This window comes from Pungitius pungitius, chromosome 9, assembly GCF_949316345.1.
Source record: "Pungitius pungitius chromosome 9, fPunPun2.1, whole genome shotgun sequence".
NCBI lineage: Eukaryota > Metazoa > Chordata > Actinopteri > Perciformes > Gasterosteidae > Pungitius > Pungitius pungitius.
Window position 1 is genome coordinate 2,854,832 of NC_084908.1, and position 21,596 is coordinate 2,876,427.

The 21,596-nt window shown below is 46.4% G+C and overlaps 2 protein-coding genes across 2 annotated transcripts in view; one reads left to right on the top strand and one right to left on the bottom strand.

Moving 5' to 3' along the window:
• stx8 (syntaxin 8) overlaps window positions 1-15,296 on the bottom strand; it is a 30,990-nt gene extending 15,694 nt beyond the window's left edge. Inside the window, exons 1-6 of the mRNA XM_037471103.2 lie at window positions 15,180-15,296; window positions 14,257-14,356; window positions 14,069-14,163; window positions 13,726-13,836; window positions 10,275-10,408; window positions 9,371-9,463 (exon numbers count right to left, since the gene is read on the bottom strand). Coding sequence (XP_037327000.2) covers window positions 9,371-9,463; window positions 10,275-10,408; window positions 13,726-13,836; window positions 14,069-14,163; window positions 14,257-14,356; window positions 15,180-15,196 — 550 coding nt within the window. The 5' untranslated portion in view covers window positions 15,197-15,296. The remainder of the gene's footprint in view (window positions 1-9,370; window positions 9,464-10,274; window positions 10,409-13,725; window positions 13,837-14,068; window positions 14,164-14,256; window positions 14,357-15,179) is intronic.
• A 1,403-nt stretch (window positions 15,297-16,699) lies between these two features.
• Window positions 16,700-21,474, top strand: LOC119218354 (TBC1 domain family member 24-like). The gene is made up of 11 exons (XM_037472723.2): window positions 16,700-16,896; window positions 17,039-17,244; window positions 17,330-17,591; window positions 17,711-17,827; window positions 18,004-18,420; window positions 18,514-18,753; window positions 18,905-19,060; window positions 19,506-19,569; window positions 19,682-19,780; window positions 19,911-20,193; window positions 20,283-21,474. The coding sequence occupies exons 1-11, from the start codon at window positions 16,700-16,702 to the stop codon at window positions 20,456-20,458; spliced, it is 2,217 nt and encodes a 738-aa protein (XP_037328620.2). The 3' UTR covers window positions 20,459-21,474.
• The last annotated feature ends 122 nt before the right edge of the window (window positions 21,475-21,596 follow it).

The following is a 21,596-nucleotide window of genomic DNA, read 5'->3' on the forward strand; positions in this document are numbered from 1 at the left end:
GAAGGCACAGACAGACGCGCACGGCGCCCACGCAGCGATGAGCCCCGCCGTGAGAGTCCCACGTCCGACGCTGCGCTACAAGCTGCAGCCGCTCAAACAGCTGCACCTACAGCTGTTTGAGTGTAATTACGGGAGGAGGTGCCGATAACTGGGGGGGGGGGGGGGGGGATTAAAGTAGTGATCAAATCCTGTGACTTCCTCCACGTCCGCCTTGTAAACCTTGGATCCCTCTGCCAGCGAATCACTTCTATCCCACGGAGGGGAAGGCACGGAGCGGCGCACCATTGCACCACGAGGAGCGGAACTGCCTCTGCTGCCCACTAGTGGGTCCACACGATGGGCAGCATGACGGAGCTTTAACTGACGGAACGTTTACCACTTTCACCACAGCAAGTAAACAATGTTAGGGTTGGAAAATACATCAATAGCAGAAACTTTTTATGTATATAAACCAAATATTCAGTCACCACTTTTTTTTGTGTTTCCAAAATTGTGGGGAAAAAATTGTTTAAGGCCCTTATTTGGCCGACAAAGAGTTTAAAATGTAATTTCAAAACAATTAAAATAAATACTCTACGTATTAACCAGATATTAACCAACAAGCATTAACAAATTGTTTTTAGAAATGACTTAAGCATGCAAGTTTGTCTTCGCTGTGGACAGCGCAGGTCTACATTAAACACTTCTCAAATATGTAACAATAGCAGCTTGGGAACAGGTGACAATGATTAGATCACAGATCAAGCGGTTCTTGTTTGTTCAAGCGGCACAGATCTGTTCAGGGCCCACAACACGTTAAACGGACGACAAAATTTAACACCAAAAGAAAAGACCAATAAAGGGCCTCTTATTCCCAAGTTTTTCATCTTTTATCTTTTATCCAAAGCAGCCTGCGGGGGGGCATTATCATTGTAGATTGTATCCGACGGCACACATGCGGGGCTGTCAGATGGCACATGAGACGGAAGGCGTGCGAAGCATTTCCCACTTGAAAGGTTCCTTCTAGGAACGAGACACGTCTTTTTGCCGAGACCTGTTACAGTTTCTAATGGGACGGATACAAAACAAGCATCTCTTTGATGGTTAGGTGACGGCTATCGCCTACATTTATCTCCCGGCAAATACCTCTCCAATGCAATAACATAGTAATGTTATGACTACGGTCACGTTGTTCGGATATTTTAGAACAAACAAACCTTTTCCAAAAGTTTTCTATACTGAATACGTGTTAGTGTTCGTTTTCTAAAGGATAATGGCTCTTATTTTTCCTTTTCACCACTCATTTCTCTCAGACTCGCTTGCCTGCTGTCTTTGCACAGTGCAACTGGAACATCAGCCCACCCTGCTGTCTGCCACACTGTGTGTGTGTGTGTGTGTGTGTGTGTGTGTGTGTGTGTGTGTGTGTGTGTGTGTGTGTGTGTGTGTGTGTGTGTGTGTGTCCCCGACCCCTCCTCGGACCTGCCGGTCGGCCTCTGAGCTCCGCGTGCAGATGCATCGACTCGGTCTGGGCCCCATGAGAACGTCCTGGACATGTGGTCCCGACTTTTAGCCCAAACACAATGACCTCACACTCAGACGGGGGGGCACTTACACTCTAAAACACACACTCACACCGAGCGCTGAAGAACAGATGTATACACACATAAACACATAAAAATGCCCAGCAGATGAAGGTGCAGTGGCTCGCCCCCCTCTCCTCCTCCTCCTCCTCCTCCTCCTCCTCCTCGTGCTTAAATGGGAACCACGTGCTGCCTCTGGGTCGAGGCAGACCCAGCGAAGTAAGTCCTTCCACTCGTCAAGTGGGATGACCCATGCTTCCCCGGGGCAAAGGCAGCTCTCGGCTCGTCGGCCCCTAAAACCTGTGCGGTTCCCGATTCAATAAACAGAGGAGGAGGATTTGTTCCCGGTGTCACTTGCGTTTGCCAAGAAAAAAGAGAGGGGGGGGGGGGGGGGGAGACCTGCTGGACCCAGGCCTGAGTCATTCCACGGTAGCGTTAAATGGCAAGGAATTCGCCCAGAGCCAAAGGAACTGGCTGCAGAGGTTCCCGCAAGAGCTCAGCACAGCATCAACATCAGTTTGTCGATAAATTGTACACACACCACACGGAGTAAGTAGCCCCCCCCTTCACATAATTGATGTGTTGCCACATATTCGGCCGACGGAAGGTGTGACATGTGTGTAACTGTGCAAACGTTGTCTGCGGTGGACAGTTTATATATAACGGTTATTAAGTCTTATTGTGGGATTTTCCAAAAGAGTCATCAGAAGAAGGGTATTAACAGCGCAGCGACCAATCACAAGATCGATCATCATTTGTAAAAGCTTTAAAGAAAAAAAAAAAAAGAGCCGGACGATTGTGCGCACGCCAGTTTGTTCTGTACAGCATTAAGCTGCCATCAGCATCCCAGGGGTGCGTGGCCCCAGCAGCATGTCAGACTACCAGCAGAAAGTGAAGGCACCCTCCATTAACACAAAGTGGGTTTTTTTTCTTTTTCCTTATCAGCGGATGTGTTTTCAGGGACAACTGATAGTTTGTGAGAAAGCTTGCGACTGCCAGCATGGATGCCGTGCGCGCTGCGAAGGATGGATGCGGTAGGGAGCGGAGGGGGAAGCAACCTCACCCCGTCCGTGCACGGGCCTGTCGCTGGACATCTGGATGTGATCCGCGTCTGCAGATGAGCAGAGCAGAGCCGACCGCGCCTCATTCTTGCGCCATGCCGCAGAGAATGGGCTTCTCTCGGTGCCCGTCTCCATTAAGTACGCAATGACTGGGGTGTGTAAATATATGGGGGTGTGTGCAGGTGAATAGAGAATCTTCTACGCATAGAAAACAAAAAATGGATGTTAACTGTTGTCGCAGCTCCGTTTGCAACAGGAAATGAGCCAGACCAGACTATCGCTCATCTTCCACTCGTCAAGAGAGAGAATATGAGGCGTTAAGTTGTTAACAAATGTCTGCTTAGTTACGAAAGTAAAGTAAAACACAGAAAAATGGCCGCCCCTTGACCAATAATCAGCAATAATCTCAGTTCTCAAGGAGCTCTAAATCATCGGTGCCATTCATTAAGTAAATAAAGAATAATTTTTTGGCATCGGTTCATAACAAATGAATTACACAAATACTTATAAATAGATACAAAGTAATTATACAGTTTTTTGCAATAATAAATTGAGCCTGCAAATATATAATGCTAAATTTAATTGATCCATGTTAGAAACACGACGAACAAGTTTTCCCTATTTAATAGAGGCATGGACAAACAACAACTCCGTCAACATATGGGGTTGCCTTTATAATCAGAGCCAGGTATGACTACTCCTCGGTTTCTTTTAAATCAGATGCATGTGTATGATGGGCCACTTTTTCAGAAAACCCACGAAAGGAAAGAGTCAGATAACTTTTTCCATGTATGAATGTCTCACTCGATCCACTAAATTACTTTTACATTCAGATTAGTGACCGATTGTGGTTCCGTTACATGGCCGTGAAATCCTTTGAGAGTCTCACCGTTTGTGACTTCCATCTGAAACGCAGGAGAAAAGACCAATCGGGAGATTAAAAAAAAAGGTACAACAGGTTGCATGTCTGGAAAGAGAGGAAAGTCTCAAATCCCACTTTCTGAGTGATAATAAAGGGGGCATCAATCCACAGGGGGAAACAAAAGAAGGCATGATTGATGAAATGACTCAAGACGTTTTTTTTCTTTCTTTAACGTCCAAAAATGTAAATTTCCTTGCTGCTAAACAGGATTATTCATCACTCGGCAGTAGTTGACGTGACCCACGTCCCTCCTCTCATTGTTAGCTCCCTCTTCTTCACAACTCAATCAGCTTGACACCAACGGGGCCTCGGACAGAGACGGATGCCGGGATGGATGGATTAGAGAAAGAAGGGCACAGGGGCTCGTGATTGATTGTGCCCTGGTTAGAATGCGTGGCACAAGAGGCCCGGCGACGCACCGCGCATCTTTATTTGGCCAGCTCTCTCCCGCCCACATCCAGTTTCTTCTGAGGATCTTAAAGCCTCTAAAAAGACATTTTAAAAAACTATGTAATTCGTAAACAAGTATGAATAGAAAACAAATAATGTCATCTTGGAGATTATAGTTCTTGAGCATAAACTGACAAGATATAAAAATAAATCTGGTTAAACGCCACTTTATGCATCCCTTAAATCCACAAGCAGTTCCATCTGGCAACATACAAACCGGGACGTAATAGATTGTTGTTGTTGTTGTTTACCTGCTTAGAAAATCAATGAGAACAAAACTGGTGGTTTTATAATATCAGTATCAAGTAGTGTAATATGTGGGCAGAGAAATGAGGGGAACAATAAAAAGGAATAGGATGAAACGACTGGAGTTCTCTCCACTGCTACTCCATCAAGCAATGATAGAACTACATAGAATAGAGGGTACAGCAGACAGATCAGTGTCCAAAGTGGACCCCCCCCCCCCCCCGCCAAGTGAAACCAAGACAGCTTCATTATTACAATGAATGAACTTATTAGTAATAATGAATAAGCAAAAGTAGAGGGCGGAGCTGGCCAGTGCTCCCCGATGATTGGCCAGTCTGTCAATTTAAGAAAAGTATTTGAATGATTATCTTTCGTTCTTTATTATTATTATTATTATTATTATTTTACATATTGGGTTAGGTTTCATTTTTTACTAAGTTATTGGTAAACAACATGTTGAAGTTTGATTACTTGGTAATGGGCATTTTTGTGGTCTATTTAATATAAAATAAGAATGAATCAAATGATCCTTAGTTGCAAGCCAACACGCGTATAACAAACTTATGCTATTCTCAGACGCCTTTCGAGAGCAGCCAGAAGTTGGGATTTTCCAATGTAAATCAGACCATTTACCGAGAGTGGCTGTGCGATCATGTATCTGTGTGGTTCTCAATAACTCCCAAAGTCAAACACCAGTCCGCCGATGCCCTCCTTCACGGCCCGATGCGAGCGCCACATTCCTCCGATGACAACACTCCTTTGAACGTCGCATCACGACCCTCCGCATTTCAAACGTCTGGAAAGCACCACTCAGTGCGACCGGCCTCACCTTCCAGCGGAGCGAATCAAACAAACAGCGAATCAATCTGCGCCGACTTTCTGCCCGGTGCCATCATTAGTGTGGTTTATTTGCTCACCGACTTGTTTCTAAAAGCAGAAGCGAGCGCGGGGCTGCGTTCTCTGGCGGCTGATGTCACCGCGCTGCAGCAGCAGCAGCAGAGAGCCCCTCTACCCCTCTACCCCCTCTCCTCTCACCCCACTGTTTATTTGGAAGTCATTAGCGCTGTCCGGCCCGGGCACGATGCGTGCTCTGCTGACGCAAAATCAGTGATCTAATTATTAGCCAGAGGTCCATCATCGGGGCAAAGCATTTCGTAAGCGGCTGGCGGACCAAAGGCTGGCTACGTGACAAACGTTTACCTTGAGAATAAAAAGGAGGACAAACTATAAAGTTATAAACAGCTTATAAAGTGTATAGAAGACATTCCTTGTCGTCTGCAAATCAGCCCTCTGCAGTGAACGCAATTCTCCGTTCTTTACGTCAGTGACACTGTATCACCTCAAACTCCAAGATAAGAGATACAATGAATCTCTTTAGTTTATTCTATTGTATTTTTTCCTGTCAAAGCCACCAAAGAGGGGCAGAAAAGCGTGGCCGCCCCCTGGTTCAAGGTGTCCGTGAATGGCATTAAATCACAAAATTGGAAGTGCATGATAAGAAAAAGAACTTTGGATTAATAGAATTAACCACTCTGTACTTACATTTCTTCCCCCCCCAACAAAAGGCAAGTCAGTATATGGGGAGTAGCAAACCTTTGTAACGCACTCTAAAGATTCCACAAGTCTTACATATGTGACACCACTTGGTGATTTGTCTGCATAAACGTCCACTTTCATATGCGTTTGAGAATGGAACCACCGATGCACAAAGTGTGTCACCAGTCACGGTTGCAGAAACTTTACTACGATATATTCCCAAGAGCAAATGGAGATAATGAATCCAGCAATTTGTATACGTTGAATCTACCTTGTCTTTTACAAGAAGTGAATGTTTTTATGATGTCACATTTGTAAAACCAAGTGCAATTACTTACACAAAAGTGATGTCAATACCAAGAACGGATTTGAGACTATTTCTGCAACATTTAATTTGGAAATCTTCAGCTTGCAGTGAATTCATGTTATGAGTTATAAAGCAGACAGAGATGATGGTAATCGGTCTGCTTACTCCTTTCTTACTCCATTCTGAGAGTGAGACGGGAGGAACTGGGGGGCTTTGGGTTCATCACTAAACCTCCGAAATGGGTCGTCTTCTCTCTGACCTCGGCCGGATTTATTCCCCCGAAAAAGGAAATGATTGCAACCTCCACTGCACTTGGGTCATGAGCTAAACTTAAGGAGCCAAACTACAAAGCGCTTAATCTATTTATAGGAAAACACTGCTACAGGACAGTGATCAGGGGGGGAAAAGGAAGCCTGCGAGACGGAAAGACAGTCGGACGCCAAGGCTACGCGCCAACGCTCTCCACAAGGAGCCATGCCATTCCCTTGTGTTACAACTTACATCTATTTGCCACTTTGTACATTTTCAATGTTGACATTTGTTATGAGTAAGCAGCTACAAATCCGTCACATGCAATAACAATAGCAGGTCATCATAGCACAAGTCTAGAAGAAAAACTGTCATTTTGATGTCTCACATTTGGAAAAAAAAACAACTTGGAACGGGCAAAGGAGAGTTTGCATTAATGCAGAGTTAATGTTGTAATAATAAGGATATAAAAACGTAAGAATACAAAAGCTACGTTCCTCACAAGCTGGATGAACAAAAGGAGAGAGCGCTGCTTCTTTTTTTATGGGCACACAGCACTCTCCACAGACATGAATTATGTGTAATAAATCCAACTGCTATAGCAACGGTGCCACTACACAGTAACTCGGTCCTGTGAATAGAGACGGAGAGCATTTGAGTCCAGCCAACACCGGAGGTGAAAACAATCCGTCCCTCTCCGTTGTCTTGGTCTTGTGCGAGGCCGAGTGTTCCGTCACTTCAGTTTGCCGGAGAACCACAGGGGAAAATGCCTGAAAGCCGCTGTGCAGGAGGGACGGACCACCGACCGGGTAAAGAACCCAGAACAAGCTTTTGTAAGCCGCCCCAAACAGAGCAGTGGGGAAGAGGCAATGGGGCGAGTGCAGGCAAACTATATTCCTGTAAATTAAGCTAAAGCATTTTGACAGCCTGACACGGCTGTTGTAGTACGATGTGAATAGAAAGCTGGCCACAGACGTGTCATCAGCGTTTCAGGCCCCGCGTGCATGTTGTGCAACGCGAGTTCTCCAGTTGCAGTCGTCTTATCTGGTGAGGGGACGCTGTCCCACTGACAACATGCAGAGTTAAACAAAAGGAAAAAGGACTCTGACGTCAGTGCACTGTTCCAGCCAAAGTTTCCGTTTGTCTGGAAACATCATTGGAATAAACACACAAACGTATTTTGGAGTGGGCGCGCAAAACTAGGCGCTCTCCTTCGTCAAATCCGGTGAGTTACTCCCAAGAACCCTAAATCATGCTTGAGGAACGCACGGCCTACGCCAGCAGTCGCTAGACCTTTGTGATGCGTCACCCTCCATCCCGAGACTAAGACGTCCCATCAACAGCATGACAGGGTGAAGAGACACGGTCGCGGAGGAAACTGGAAAGTGGTTTGTAAAATAAAAGCACTGTTGAAAAGAGCAGCGGGAGAACAGGGGGTCAGATGGGAAATGAGGGAGGAGGTGGGGGGGGGGGGGGGCATCCAAGGCCCCTCTAAAGGAAAGTAGTAGAGGGAGGTAAAGCAAACCTGTGGAAGGCCGGAGCCCCGTAGGCCCAGTGAATCATTGCCAGCAGGCCTTATGAAGCTGACGTCTGGCCATAAATCGCAGAGAGGCCGTGAGGAAACGCTGCTTCTACACTTTATCAACACTGCGCCACGATCTCCTGTAGTGTGTACGTCCGAGTTGGGCTCCATCATTTGAGCCAAACACTAAGATGGGCTTTCCTTAACCAGCTGCAGACCTCTAGAAATTTCCCTCGGTTTGTATTTCACCAAATGGAGCCAATAACAATACCCAAAAGGTGGCTTGGATATCTTGGGCCATTACAGAACAAGAAGAAAAGCTGAGTTCCCATCAGATATATCTTTAAGAGTTATGTGGGCTCTAAACCCGCGAGCAGCAACAAGCCATTGTTTCCAAGGCCACGGCCGTTTGCCTTCTCCCGCTCGCTTCGCAGCCCCGTCGGCCAATCGGGTTCCTATTATCGGAAACACTGACATCAAGCTGAAGGAACGAGAAGGAAAAAAGCGGGCGCCGGTTTCGGAGCGTTGGAGCAGTGATCCGTCCACTTCGATACGGTAACGGCAGAGCGCGGCTAAAGACCATCCGCCCTCCCTTTTCGCTTCTCTTCCAGTCTCCCATCAGCGTCGACAGAAACATCTGCCGTTCCTTCCCAGCACGAGGGGCGGCCGTTTGTTTCCATGCCGAGATCAATCGGTTATCCAACCCCGGTGGGCTTGTTTGGGTACGACTGCTCAGAAAGGACATTAGCAAACAGTGCAACGCCTTCCTTTCCCGCCGAGAGGCTGGGAAGCAAGTGAGAAAAAGACAAAAACAGCCTGTGCTGTAGGTGTGTGTGTGTGTGTGTGTGTGTGTGGGAGCACATCTTCTCAGGGATCTCCTATGAGGTCGCCCCAAAGTGAAGAGAATTTCATTTTAACTCGATGGCAACACCACTTCGTTACTGTTATGGGCCAATTCATCCACTCTCCTTCCCTATCAACCTGTTTCTGAACTGTGAACTGAACCAACTGTCCAAAAAAAAAAAAAACGTCTCGAGTGCCGCCTGTCTGAGCGTCAGCAGTCCGGGGGAAAATGCACTCCATCTGCATGTGCCGCGTCGCACAAGTGATGGAAGACATTTATGGACCAAAGAGAGACATTTAGTCAAGGTTTAACTCAAAAAGCACTATTATCTCACAGCAGATCTGATTCCAGAATCCGTTTTTTTTGGTTGCACTTTAGCAACATTGAGACTCACCAGGGGAAATATGACAAAGGTTGAGCTGGTCCGGACCTGAATGTGAGGTCAGTGGCTCCGTCATTGCCCGTGTGTGTGTGTGTGTGTGTGTGTGTGTGTGTGTGTCTGCTTGGTTCTAACTCCGTCAGTGTTGCGGTTGTGTGAGGGAGTATTGCCGTCCAGTCAAGTTACATGAGGCAGAACAAGTATGTCTGATTGACACATTGCGGTGCGTAATGTGCGGGGAATTTAGATTTTTTCTTTTTGGACAAATATGTGCACATTGTTCTTGAACTTTTACCGTTCTGTTCATCCAGCTCATTGCCGATCTCCCGGCCCATTATCTTCTGTCTGCTGATGACGGCGGCGAGCGCGTCCAAGCCCGCGTCCTGCACTGCGAATAGACAGAAGACAGAAACCTGTGAATCCATCCGACCAAAGCGCAAATAAGGAGGAGCAAGCAAGAGAGGGGAGGAAAAATATTTGGGGGGGTTTGGGGATGAAGTCGATGCGATGTCGGATTTCGCGGTGCGGCAGGACAGGCGATAAAGAAAGCGTTTGAAAAATGCGAACGGACAGGAGTGAGCCACAGAGCGCCCCGTACGCCGTTGTGTGATGAGGCGACTATCGGGGAAACAGGAATGACAGGCTGTCCGGGCCCGGCTCGTCTCACGGTGCCTCGTGTGAGTCACTCAGCACTTTAGCCCACTCAGCCGCGCTCTTGTTGTTTTAACTGCGGTGGAGAGCAAAGTGAAGCTGAGCGCGACGAAAAGACGTGCCCCCCGCCCCCCCCCCCCGCCCCACAGTTTGACACGACTGGAATTTAACGTTCTTTTCTCTTTCTTTTTTTTTTGGACCACAGGTTCAGGCGCTCCACCAGAGGTCGGCGCAGGGGACCAGAATAAGCTCCGCGTGGTTTGTTTCTCGCCGCCTCAAGAGGAATCCGTGATCCCCACGATGACAAGAACCAGAGGAGCCGCGATGGAGCCGGGGGGGGGGGGGGGGGGGGGGGCGTGGGGGGGCAAAGAAGTGTCACTCGCAGGCGGGTGAACTGACGTCAGAGACATTTGGGGAAAAGGGGTGAAGGTCGTCAGCAGGCGTGGGCGTTCAATACGTCTGCTCCATGGGAATTGTTGCGATTCTCCTTTCATATTAAAGCATTCAACCATTAAATACATACAAAATACATACTAAATATATTTTACCTTCGATGATTCGTTGTTGCTGCTGTTTGATCTCCCCAAAGGTCAGCCCCGTGGTTTCCTCTGATTCGTTGACCAGCCAGGGGTTGGCCACAACGCCTCCGCTCGATCCCGCCCCCGAGCCCATCAACGTCGACCTGGGAGACGCCAATCGAAAAGACACGTTGTTGTCAAAAGTGTGTCACACCAAACCTCTTCAGGTTCAATAAAAAGTTTGTACATTTTTGGTCCAATTCGCTTTGGAGCCCGTTAAATTTATATTCGTAGCCAGAAAGCAGAGGTGCAGCTGCTAAACTCACAAAGACCTAATTACCCAACAGCGCAGCACATCTGAGACAGTCAATGGCACGCTACTTTGCTGACAATCGTCACTCCAGCACACAAAGGTCTAAAGCACCCGTCAAGCATGAGTGATTTTTAGCTGCATAAGTAAACACGGTCTATTTCCCTGGTTGGGATAGAAGGGCAGTGCACATCTGTACGACCTTGCACAGCAAACACATCTGTACAAGGCATGTTCCTTTTAAAATACTTTAATCTTTCAAAACATTTTATGACAACGACACCCTTCAGATCACAGAGAAAAGTATTCAGCCACTTTGTCTTTTAAGTTCTTTGAATGATTGAGAAGTACCAGGTTAGCTTTCCCGTTAATCTTTCACAGGGCCGTGGGCTGCTGGGGAGGTTTGGCCCTGACGAAGTGACAGACCAGAGAGGGGGGGGGGGGGGAGAGAGACCTGCACTGTGCTATGCTGTGCTAAACACCGCTGTGTGGTTTTAAAAGCTATTCTTCTGCTAATAGCTTAAAGCTGGGTTTCAGCTTTCACCCGTCCAGCTCACAATCCCTGCGTGAGGTCGGATTTAACCACGAGGGCCGAGAGCAAGCCGAGAGAGTGCTGGTTAAGCTTGTGGGGGGGGTGGGGGGGGGGGGGGGGGGCGTGTCCCACCACTACTAAGTGTTTGTAGAAAAACTTAACCCTGTCTTTTATTGGCACATTGAACCCTAAAGCTTGTGTGAAAGTCGTTTTGGTTAATCTCCATTTTTTTTTTTTGCACCACCGCTGCATACTTTTTACCTTCCGACCCAAACTTCTACATCAACAAAGCCTCGTCAGACCATCGGCAACCCCAGCTACCCGAGGCCCGATACCATGAGGGCGTAGGCCAGACAGGGCACTTGGGCTAACCTCTCTGACACGTTTGATTACCATGAGGCCGTGTGCCAGCCGGCCACATCCTCCGCAGAAGTGCCCAGTGTGTGAAGATCCAATTAACCAGCCGGTGGGGGAGCGCCAAAGTCACTCGGGCACATCTCTTGGCAGCCGCGAGGCGCTAGACTGCCGCCACCGGGGCGCGAGCCCCCGGTGCGTGACTTGAACCACTAGGACAGGGAAGATTTAACTAATTGCAACCATTTCCAGTGCGATCAGATGCAAAAGGAAAGGTTGGTGAACAATGACGGCGTACTGAGCCTTCAAATTGTAGGCGGCGTGTGCTTCTCTTGCCCGGTCTAAAAATGGAGATTGTGAGAAATGTATTGTTTCAGTGATTGATTAAAGTCACCTGTGTAACTTCTATCCGTTTTCTTCTACCCCAAGTTCTCACCAAAAAAAAAAAAAAAAAAAAAACGGCTTGGATTACGCAAGCCTGGCCAATCCACCCCCCCTCCCTCACTGCATCCACGGGGACCACACAGCGGCAAAGAGTCCTACCCACAAATCCAAATTACCTACCACAAATCACTGTTAAAGTGAGGTCTGCAAGCTTAAGATGAGAAACACAAAACACACGACCACATGATTGCAGTTTGCCGAGCTATTTTATTAGCAAATATCATTTGTGATTTATTGTACTTTTTTTCCACTGGGCCTTTAATGAAATTGAGTGTGTGGGCTTATAAATAGATGAGGCCGCGTGCAAAGCACCGCCGTGTAGATCAATCCCAAAAAACAAAAGCTTGTGAGTATTATCGGGGAAAGGCGGTCTCCTCGTGGCGGAGCCTATTGGAAGGAGTTTTACTAATCTGGCGGAACGGTGGCGGCCCCCGTTACTTGTTTTGGCACAGAGGAGACACGCTGCACTGTACGATGTCAAAACAGCATCTCAAATACACACATTCCCCGGACCGACGTAGAAAAAGCTGGGAGGATTTAAACAACGTGCAAGAGTTTCCACTTCCCGTCCAAACAAATATCACACGGGCCGGACCAGGTCAGAAGTTACGCAGAGTAATGACCGCTCTCACATCGATTCCAGAAGAGGACACAAGCCGTGGCATAGGCGCTCTTTGATCAGCCTCAGGAGGTGTGGTCAGCGGTGCGAAGCAAGAGATTTCTCTTAATGAAAAAGAATTAGGCGTGAAGTTAAGCAGGCCTGTCAAAACGGCAGACAGGCGGTCTTCTTTCCGAGTGACAGCACACGGAGAGGTCATGGCACACGGGTCGTACCGGATGCACGAAACCTCTCACAGAGAGTCAGTGACCGGTGACGTCTCATCAAAGCGGAGAGCAGAGCCTGTGACCTCTCTGGTCAAGGACATAGACAAGAGAATGAGGATTCGTTATTTTTAATTGGGCGTTTGCCACTTTGACACTGACTGACGGAGACTCGTCTCGGAAATATTCCGTAATTTTCTTAAACTAGTTAAGCAGCAAGCTGGCTGCCCCCAAAAAAAGAGGCACCTTAGAAGTACAACATTGGTCAAAGATTAAAATGCATAACACATTTATATTTATCTAGGTTCACGCTTAGCGTTCACAGTTCTCCGGTTTTGTGGAACCCACTCAAATGACACGCTACCGTTTTATGTTAGAGAGGCCGGGGTCGCGTTTTATTGTGGACAGGCAGAAACCTTTGAAAACGATGACCTTTCCTTATCGATGCTTTTGTTTTGTACAACTATTGTAAAGTTCACAGAGAAAACTGTAAACAAACCAAAACACAAATGCTCTCCGGTATCATACAGGGACTTCCAGCCACACGGCGAAGCTATGAAGGTGAGAACACCAACAACAAAGCAGGAGGAAACGAGAGATTGACCTGACATATTGACAAATAATCTAGTCCATTTGGATTAGCCAGTGTTAATAAATCAGTAAATCTGATATGAGAGAGAGAGAGAGAGAGAGAGAGAGAGCGCAAGACCTCCAGTCTTGTAATCAAGTTTGAAAATAAAAACGTATCTGTTTGAGGGCCTGTTATAGAATATAATATATAATATAGAAGGCCTTAGTTATCAACCACTAGCTTGTTTATTAAAGATTGCCCAGTGTTTTAGAAAAACTGTGAAAATGTATCTGTGGTATTCAATGTTAAGGCTTGATACTATGGACGCTTGGAAAGAGACCGCCTTTGTTTTAAAGGAAATGTAGTCGTTGTGTAACTGCACTTATAACCGTAGACTAGAACGCTTGATGAGATTGAGGATAACACAATCTGCTTGGATCTTAAATACCTTGAAGGTTCAGGCTCCATGAAGTCTCCCTTGAAGGTGGCATTGAGCTGCTTCTCTCTGGTTAGCAGGTCGTCAATGAGGTTCTGCCTCCTATCAGCTTCTGACTGCATCCTGATGAAGCCATGTTAAGGTCAACGTCCTTCAAACCACCTTGGATGCTCCAGACACTTTTCTTTGGGCCAGTTTGGAATCAACCCATGAACACAGAAACCGATCGACTTAGGCCAGTTAGGCGAGAGCTTTACATAACACTCTGACGCCCTCTACAGGAGAAAGAAACTGCTACTACAAGCAAGGGAGCCCCTCCAGGACCAGTGTGGAGCATTCTCAGAAGAAAGGATACAAGCGCCGACTTGATGATGCTCGCAACAAACCCTCTTTAAGCTGGGCAATGTTCTGTTTGAGCTTCTGCAGTGATGCTCGCAGTGTCATGTTGATCTGAGCGAAAAGACAGAAGATATTCCCATTGAAACCAGACTACCAAGAGAGATTTGTAGCTGAAGCCACAATGCTTGTGAATGTTAAGCCTACCTTTGCAGGGTTTCCCCCTGTTCTCTGTTGCCTGTTGCGCACATGAATGTTTTCTGCGGTTTCCTGTGCCAAGCGACAAGTGGCGTCATAATTCTGTAACCTGTAGATCAATGAACGGGATGATATGTCATTCAAGGATAATTCATTGATTTATTGTCATAATGCAACACAGGGATCCACAACTAAGTTCAGTTGTAGTCCATTTGTAACACAAACCGCACACAACAAACAAAGCTAAAGGAAAACAGTGACACTTTTGTGTTGTTGCTGCAAACAACAACAAAAGAAAATGTTCTCAGGGGAGACATCTGCAGATCAGATTGATACAGAACACAGTGCAGTAAATACTATCTGGTTTGGCCCTCATAGTTCTTAGTGATCAGACTGCCAGAGGGCTTCATATCACTTATTTACCGTCATGTTGGGTGCTGGACTTTTTAATGTTCTCGTAACAGTAGCCTGCCCACTGAATGTCAGGGAAAGGGTGAAACACCACTGACATTCAATCAACGACTAAAAGTGCATTTTTGTCATTCGTTTGGTATTATTGGTTAAAAACGTCCGAGAACAGCTAAAGACTTAACATTAGCTTAATTTATCATGTGACATTTGCAGCTGCTTTTTCCTAGCTTCAGTCTGAAAACAAAACCCAAGTGTAACGTTACTACTTCAAAACATCAAACGTCATTAATCTTACATTTTACAAATCACAGATATCCTATCCTTTAATGCTTATTAAAGTACAAATATTGTATTTGTTCAACGCTAATCTTGACAGGGAAGAGCTAACGTTAGCTACCACTTTAGCTAGCGGAGGCTAACGAAGCTGAAAGAGTAGCTAAGTTACTGGCGTTAGTAACACCAGTTTTAAGTTCATTATACAGTTGAAATCATTTACGGTAGGGTTCGAACACTATGCTTACCACGGGTCCTGAGACATAACGATAAAAGTTGCCAATGGAGAGAAAATCCACTTAGTTTATCTGGCAATAATCAACAGCAAACTGCTTCTTGTTTAGGTTTGACGTCACGACGGCACCCTGCGAGAGACATTATAAAAAGAAGCGAAACGTTATTTAAAGCAAATCTGTGCTTTACTAAGCGATGACATCGAACAATGTGGAAAGATGTAAAACATCGAGGCCAATTACCCAAACAATTAAGAAAATATATTTAAAGAATAAATAACTCAATAATAGCTCCTACAGAAACTGTTGCTGTCAACATCAGCTGCGTGATGTAAACAGCTCTGAAAACAGACAACAACGCACAACAACAGGCGATACATGAACTGAAGACTATTTTAGTTTCAGTAACTTTTAATGTAATTCTTATGCTTAGTAGACATGTTTGATTGCCTTTTTAACTCTCGTGCAGACTGAAAGGGCTTCTTTCTTCTTTTATGGAGACATTCTGCCTACCTGACAGCTATTAGTTTTCTTTTAACAGCCTATCAATTTTAATGTAATAATGCTGTTACACAGAAAGGGAAGAGACCATGTGTTAACCGCGTCCTTCACCTGCGAGCTTATGTCTTGAATAAATAACCTAATAAAATAAAACAAAATAAAATGTATTTGGGTTTTCTGCTTTTTACACCTTTTTTTCTCTTACTGCAACGTTTATATAAAGTTTATGATCCTAAAGAGATGTAAACAGTTCCTCCTGGTGGCAATATGGGCCTCCATAGAAGCAATAGTATGTAGGCTAGATGCCCTCCTAATTCTTAAAAGATGTCATTTGAGGATTGAAGAAGGTTTGCCTACAGTTTGTTTTTCGACTTGGTAACATGTGGAGCCCGCATATGACATGAGTGCTTGTTGAGGTTAAATGTTTCATGAGAAAACAGCAGTTGTGTTGTGATCTAAACACACATCTGTTGTGTAGAACAATAACCTTTGGGAGGACTTCTGGGAATAGACATATTTGACATTTGGTTGTTGCGCACGAGGCGGTTTCAGCGAAAGGAACACGATTACTCTGATGACCTTATTACCAACATTCAATTCGTTGTCTCTGCATAAACAAATAATATATATATATTTATATAAATATATCCGCAACAACATCATCCGCAACAACTGCAACAGTAATCTCTTGAGATGTGAGTGCAAGCGCATTTATGATCTGTGTAATGCCCCGTGATCTGGAAGTTTTTCATTCTTCTGAACGATGCTTCTGATTATTGGCGTTCTGACGATCCATTCCAGTCGGGCCCATTGCTCCCCAGAACGGGACACTGCACGTCAGCAAAGTCAGCATACATATTTGGGTTTGTTTTTAGTCTGGAGTTTCCACAAACAAACCCTCCCACCAAACCTGTCTCCAATGACCGCAGGCAAAACAGGCGTATATATAACAGGCCCGGCCCCCCCCCCGGGGGGAGAGCACTCACTCCGACGCTCCGCAACCGCACGTCGCTGAGCGCCCGAGACCCGAAGCGATGATCGACGTTTCAAGAGCGCCGGATTTCTCCAACTGCGTGGGCATGAATTCCATGTCGATGTCCGACCAGGACCCGGGGCCCGTGGCCGGGGCCAGAGGTCGGCAGAGGTCTCACTCCTACTACAGTCCAGAGGACAGCAAGAAATACGGCCCGGAGACCCCGACGGAGGAGACCTTCACGAGGCCTCGCTCCAGGTACGTTCGCACCACCGTGGCATTAGACGTCAGGCACTTGATAATAATGTGCATTTGAGTTGTTGAGTACTGTGGGGCGGGGCTGGGATGGGAGAGGCGTGGACCCGGCTGCGTAGTTCAAACGGATTCCACTGCTCCCCAGGTCCTTTTACAGCTACGAGCCGACGGAGCTCGACTCCGAATGCGACGTCTCGAGGTCCAGCCCGCTGAGGCCAAGGGTCGCCTCCCTGATTCAGTACCAAGTGAACAAAAAGGAAAAGAGAGAAGGGGGCGTGGCTGGTGCTGGAGTCAGCTCCAAGAAGCCCAAGTCCAAACGAATCAAGCACTCACAAAAAGGAGATCATAATGGTACTAAAATAATGTGTGTGTGTTTTTCTCCCAAAGCTGTTTACATAAAACTAAACATAAATGTGTGTGTCCATACGTTGCTCAGGCAGTAAATGCAATCTCAAGCCGGTGTGCATGATGACCATCTCTGAGTCAGACAACTGGGAAATTAACTCCTGTTCTGGGATGAAGTATGGGCAGTTTGTGGACTGGGAGAAGATCGACCCTGAAGCTGCAGTGCGATACCAGCAGATCCTGCAGAGTGACCAGCAGCAGCTGAAGACAATGGGCCGTGAAGGATTCTGGGCCACGCCGCACACACTGAGGGCCAAAGCGTACTACCACATCATCCACAGCATCAACTCTAGGTTAATGTTGTCCCATTGAATTTTCTCAGTTATGTCATGAAGCACTGGATACCACTTTTTTGCAAAATCGGGAGGTGCTTTTTAATCTAAAACCAAATGGGATTGTGTTAAATCTGCAGCAGGTGTATCGTGCCAGACAGAAATGTCTACTATGAAGTATCCAAGACGCACTTTGGAGAACAGAAAATCAGCACACATGCGGTCCCAGACTACATGGAGGCGGCAGAAATACCCAGGTACTTTAGTGGGATAATCTCGGCATGTCAGTTAATCTGCTTACATTCAGCAACATATTCTGACATATTCTATGTTTTGCCGAGAAAAAGAAGCAACAATGCAGGATACTATGCTTTAAATGGAGAATTGCCATGTGTACGATGAAATCTCTTCCTCTTCGTCCCCTCTCATCCAGATACTGTCTGAACAAAGCGGGCCTGAACTCTGTGAAAAAGATCCTCATCTGCCTCGGCAAATGCTTCCCAGACATGAAGTTCTGCCCCATCCTGGCCGAACTGGTCTCCCTCCTGCTCCACTTCAGCGAGGACGAGGCCGAGTGTTTCCACAGCGTGTCCCGGCTCATCTGCTACGACGACCCCAACAAGCGCTACATCGACCAGACCTTCCTCACCTACCGCGCTTCCTGCATGACCTTCGGCGACCTCGCCAACAGGTGCTGCAGGGGCATCCGCAAGCTCATCGCCAGCTCCCACCAGAACCTCTTTGAGTTCTACTCCGACTGGACCATGTGGATATTCGCCGACCTCCCCTTCACGTACGCCATCAGAGTGCTGGACGTCTACCTATCGGAGGGCTACAAGGTCCTCTACAGGTTGGTTGTGCGCTTCGCGTGGAAAACAAAAATCTTGCGTTCCCCGGGGCGGCATCGCGCGGGTCACCGTAACGCGTGTGGTTCTTTGCGAAGGGTGGCGCTGGCTCTGCTCGGCCTCTACAAGGTGTCCGTGTCATCGAGGGTGGCCGACGTGGAGGACTTCCGCACGGACATGAAGAGGTTCGTCCAGAGCGTGGCGCGCCACTGCACCGCCGAGGATCTGCTGCAGAGGGCCTTCGCGATCCGGATGGCCACGCGGAGGGAGCTCAACCTGCTGTTCAACGCCAACGTGGACGCCCTCATGCAGAAGGGCGTCGGCACGCACCAGAGGAGGTGGGTCGGCGCAGGAAAACGCTCGGCGAGAGGCCTACCAGTGAGGGGAAATGGCGCTGGAAGAATCCGCTCATGAGTCGAATCCCTTTTTCGCGATGCCTAAATGTTCAAATTGATCCTTTTTTTTCACGTTATTGTCGTGCCTCTAAAGGCAGTCGGTCGAGACGGTGAACTTCGGCAGCGTCTCCTCCTGCGTTGTGACCGGGACCGAGATGAGAGTCGTCTGGGCCTGGATCCCCGAGCGCTTCGCCCTCTTCAGCCCCACCCGGCTGTTCAGCACGGCGGAACACGGAAGAAGCCTCGCATCGTGAGTTACCTTCTTTGACATAAAAACATTATCTGTGAGATAAAGGGCTGATGGATCGTCTACAATAGCTCCATGCACAAAAAGCCTTCCTGTCCATTTAATTATGTCTCCTCATTCTTGCGATTTTGAAGGGACAGCTCGTCCAAAAATCCTAGTTTTGGGAGAAATGATCATTAAATATGTGTTTTTGTGAACTGTCAACCCTTTAAATGGGGCCAAGTCGTTATGGATCAATAACTGCTGAACAACATGTACCAGCAGTGAAGAGCAGACACTAAATAGCAGAGAGTGTGGAGTGTGGAGACCAAGCAACGGTTCAGGTGGTTCTGTTGACAAAAAGAGAAAGTTAAACAACTATTTCTCAACCGTCTGTTATTTAAAAATGATCAGGATGTGGACGTTAGAAACAACATAGAATCACGTTGGCTCTCTCTCTCTGATATAGATTCTATTCACATGTGGAGGGAAACGAACCAGCGGTCTTGATTATCAAAACGATGAGTGAAGAGGTAACATTTTTTGTTTTATTTAATAGATTTGAAAAAAAGAACTGAAAACCCATTACAGACAATAATCTGTTTCTGAAATGCATCCCGTGCTGAAATTCTTTTCCTTTCTCAGGTCTTCGGCGCCTTCCTGTCAACGGATGTGATAGAAAGAAAGAAGCACGACTCCGAAGGACTCACGTATTTTGGAACCGGGGAATGCTTCGTTTTCACCGTGAGTCAAAATCCAGCTCTTCTTCTTCTTCTTCGCTTTCTTATTTTTCCTCTCGAGTTTAGCTCGTCACGCTTTGCTGCTGGGTTGATTTTTTCTCCTTCGATATACTAAAAACTGCTCACTCCCTCAGCTGCGTCCCAGCATGGAGCGCTACCAGCAGCCCATGGTCAACATCATGACCAGAGCGCCGACCCCTCAGATGACTCGGGACGGCGGTTCGGCCTCCTCTCCGGTGCCTCCCATCCCAGCCCGGCCTCTGACCTGTCCCGCCGGAACCCCCCAGGACCCCAGCAGCCTGACCACCCCCCTCACAGCCCCATCGCAGGAGCACACCACGGCCAAAGAGCTGAGGAGACCCAAGGAGCAGGAGGCCTCCATGTTCATCGCCTGCAGTGACAGTCAGCTCATAATCGGTACGCCGGAGGAAAGTATTGTTATTGTTATTTTGTGAAAGGCTCGGGTTAACAGCATGTGTGCGGTGCTCATGCACATTCTCTCTTAGGTGGTGATGGAGGAACCGCACTGTGCCTGGAGGAAGACCTAGAGGCGGGGCACTCCGAGCCTTGTGACACCTTCAAGAGCACCCGACTCTGCAAGGGACATTTCAAGATCCAGGCCCTGGAAGTGTGGGGCATCCAGAACACTATTTCGTTTTCTCACACTTTTCTCTCTCAGTAGACCCAAGAAAGAGAGAGATGCTGTGGGACTTGTGTATTTTTTAGGGGGAAAAACCTGGAGCCATTTTTTCCACCATGCTTTTTCGTTGGACCTGATTTTTATGTAAATTGTATTATTTATTTTTGGAATGCACATGCATCCACATGGCATGGTTTCTGTAGCATGCAACGACATCTGCTGTAATGATTCCCATCTGTTGCAGCAAAAAAACATACTTTACCTGGATGCATACACTTCCACATGATATTTTGTTATTATTTCCGTTTATTTGCATTTTATAATAACTTGCTAAATATTAAGATGTGTTCAGTGGATCATATTTTCCTCTGTCTTATAACTTATTCAGACATAAACCTGTTGTGAACATGATACTTTATACTTTGTAATGGGCTGGAGAATAAAAACTGAAAGGTAAAGTTTTTTCTTTTCATCAAATCCTTACGTTGTACAGAATGTTCGTCATGCATTCGTCTCATCAGATATCACACCACATAAAAATTTAGATACAATATTAATGAACAACTCTTTAAAGAAGACATATGCTCATTTTAAGACCCACATTTGTATTTAGGGTTTCCACCATAACACGTTCACATGCTTTGATGTAAAAAAAAGCATATCATTGTTCTCACATTGTCTATGTGAATAACCTTGTATACCCCTTCTGTCTGAAATGTTTCTTTTCAGCTGTTTCTGTGGTCTGTGGTCTGAGGATTGACATGCAGAGGCTCAATATGGTTTTGTCGCTGTGCTAGTTGCTGTATTAGTATCAAATGCAAATAAACTGAAATAATAAGAAAATATCATGTACATGTAAATATCATGTCTAACATATTATGGCAATAAACGTTTCCTGATTCCTTTATTTGGGATTTTCTATATCTTCACTTAATGTTTACTTTGCATGGCTGTTTATATAAATATGTCAAATAACACCATAATCCACAGTTATGGAAGGGAGGGGTATGCCAAAGACTTGTTTTTACATGGATGTTGTCAGAAATGTCCTGAACAAAATAAATCAGTTTGAATGAATCAATGAATCAAAGAAAAAACACACTTTACACACACTTTAGTTGTATTTTCATTTTAACTCACGAAATGCATGTAACATGTCGTTTACTTACTGTTAAAGAAA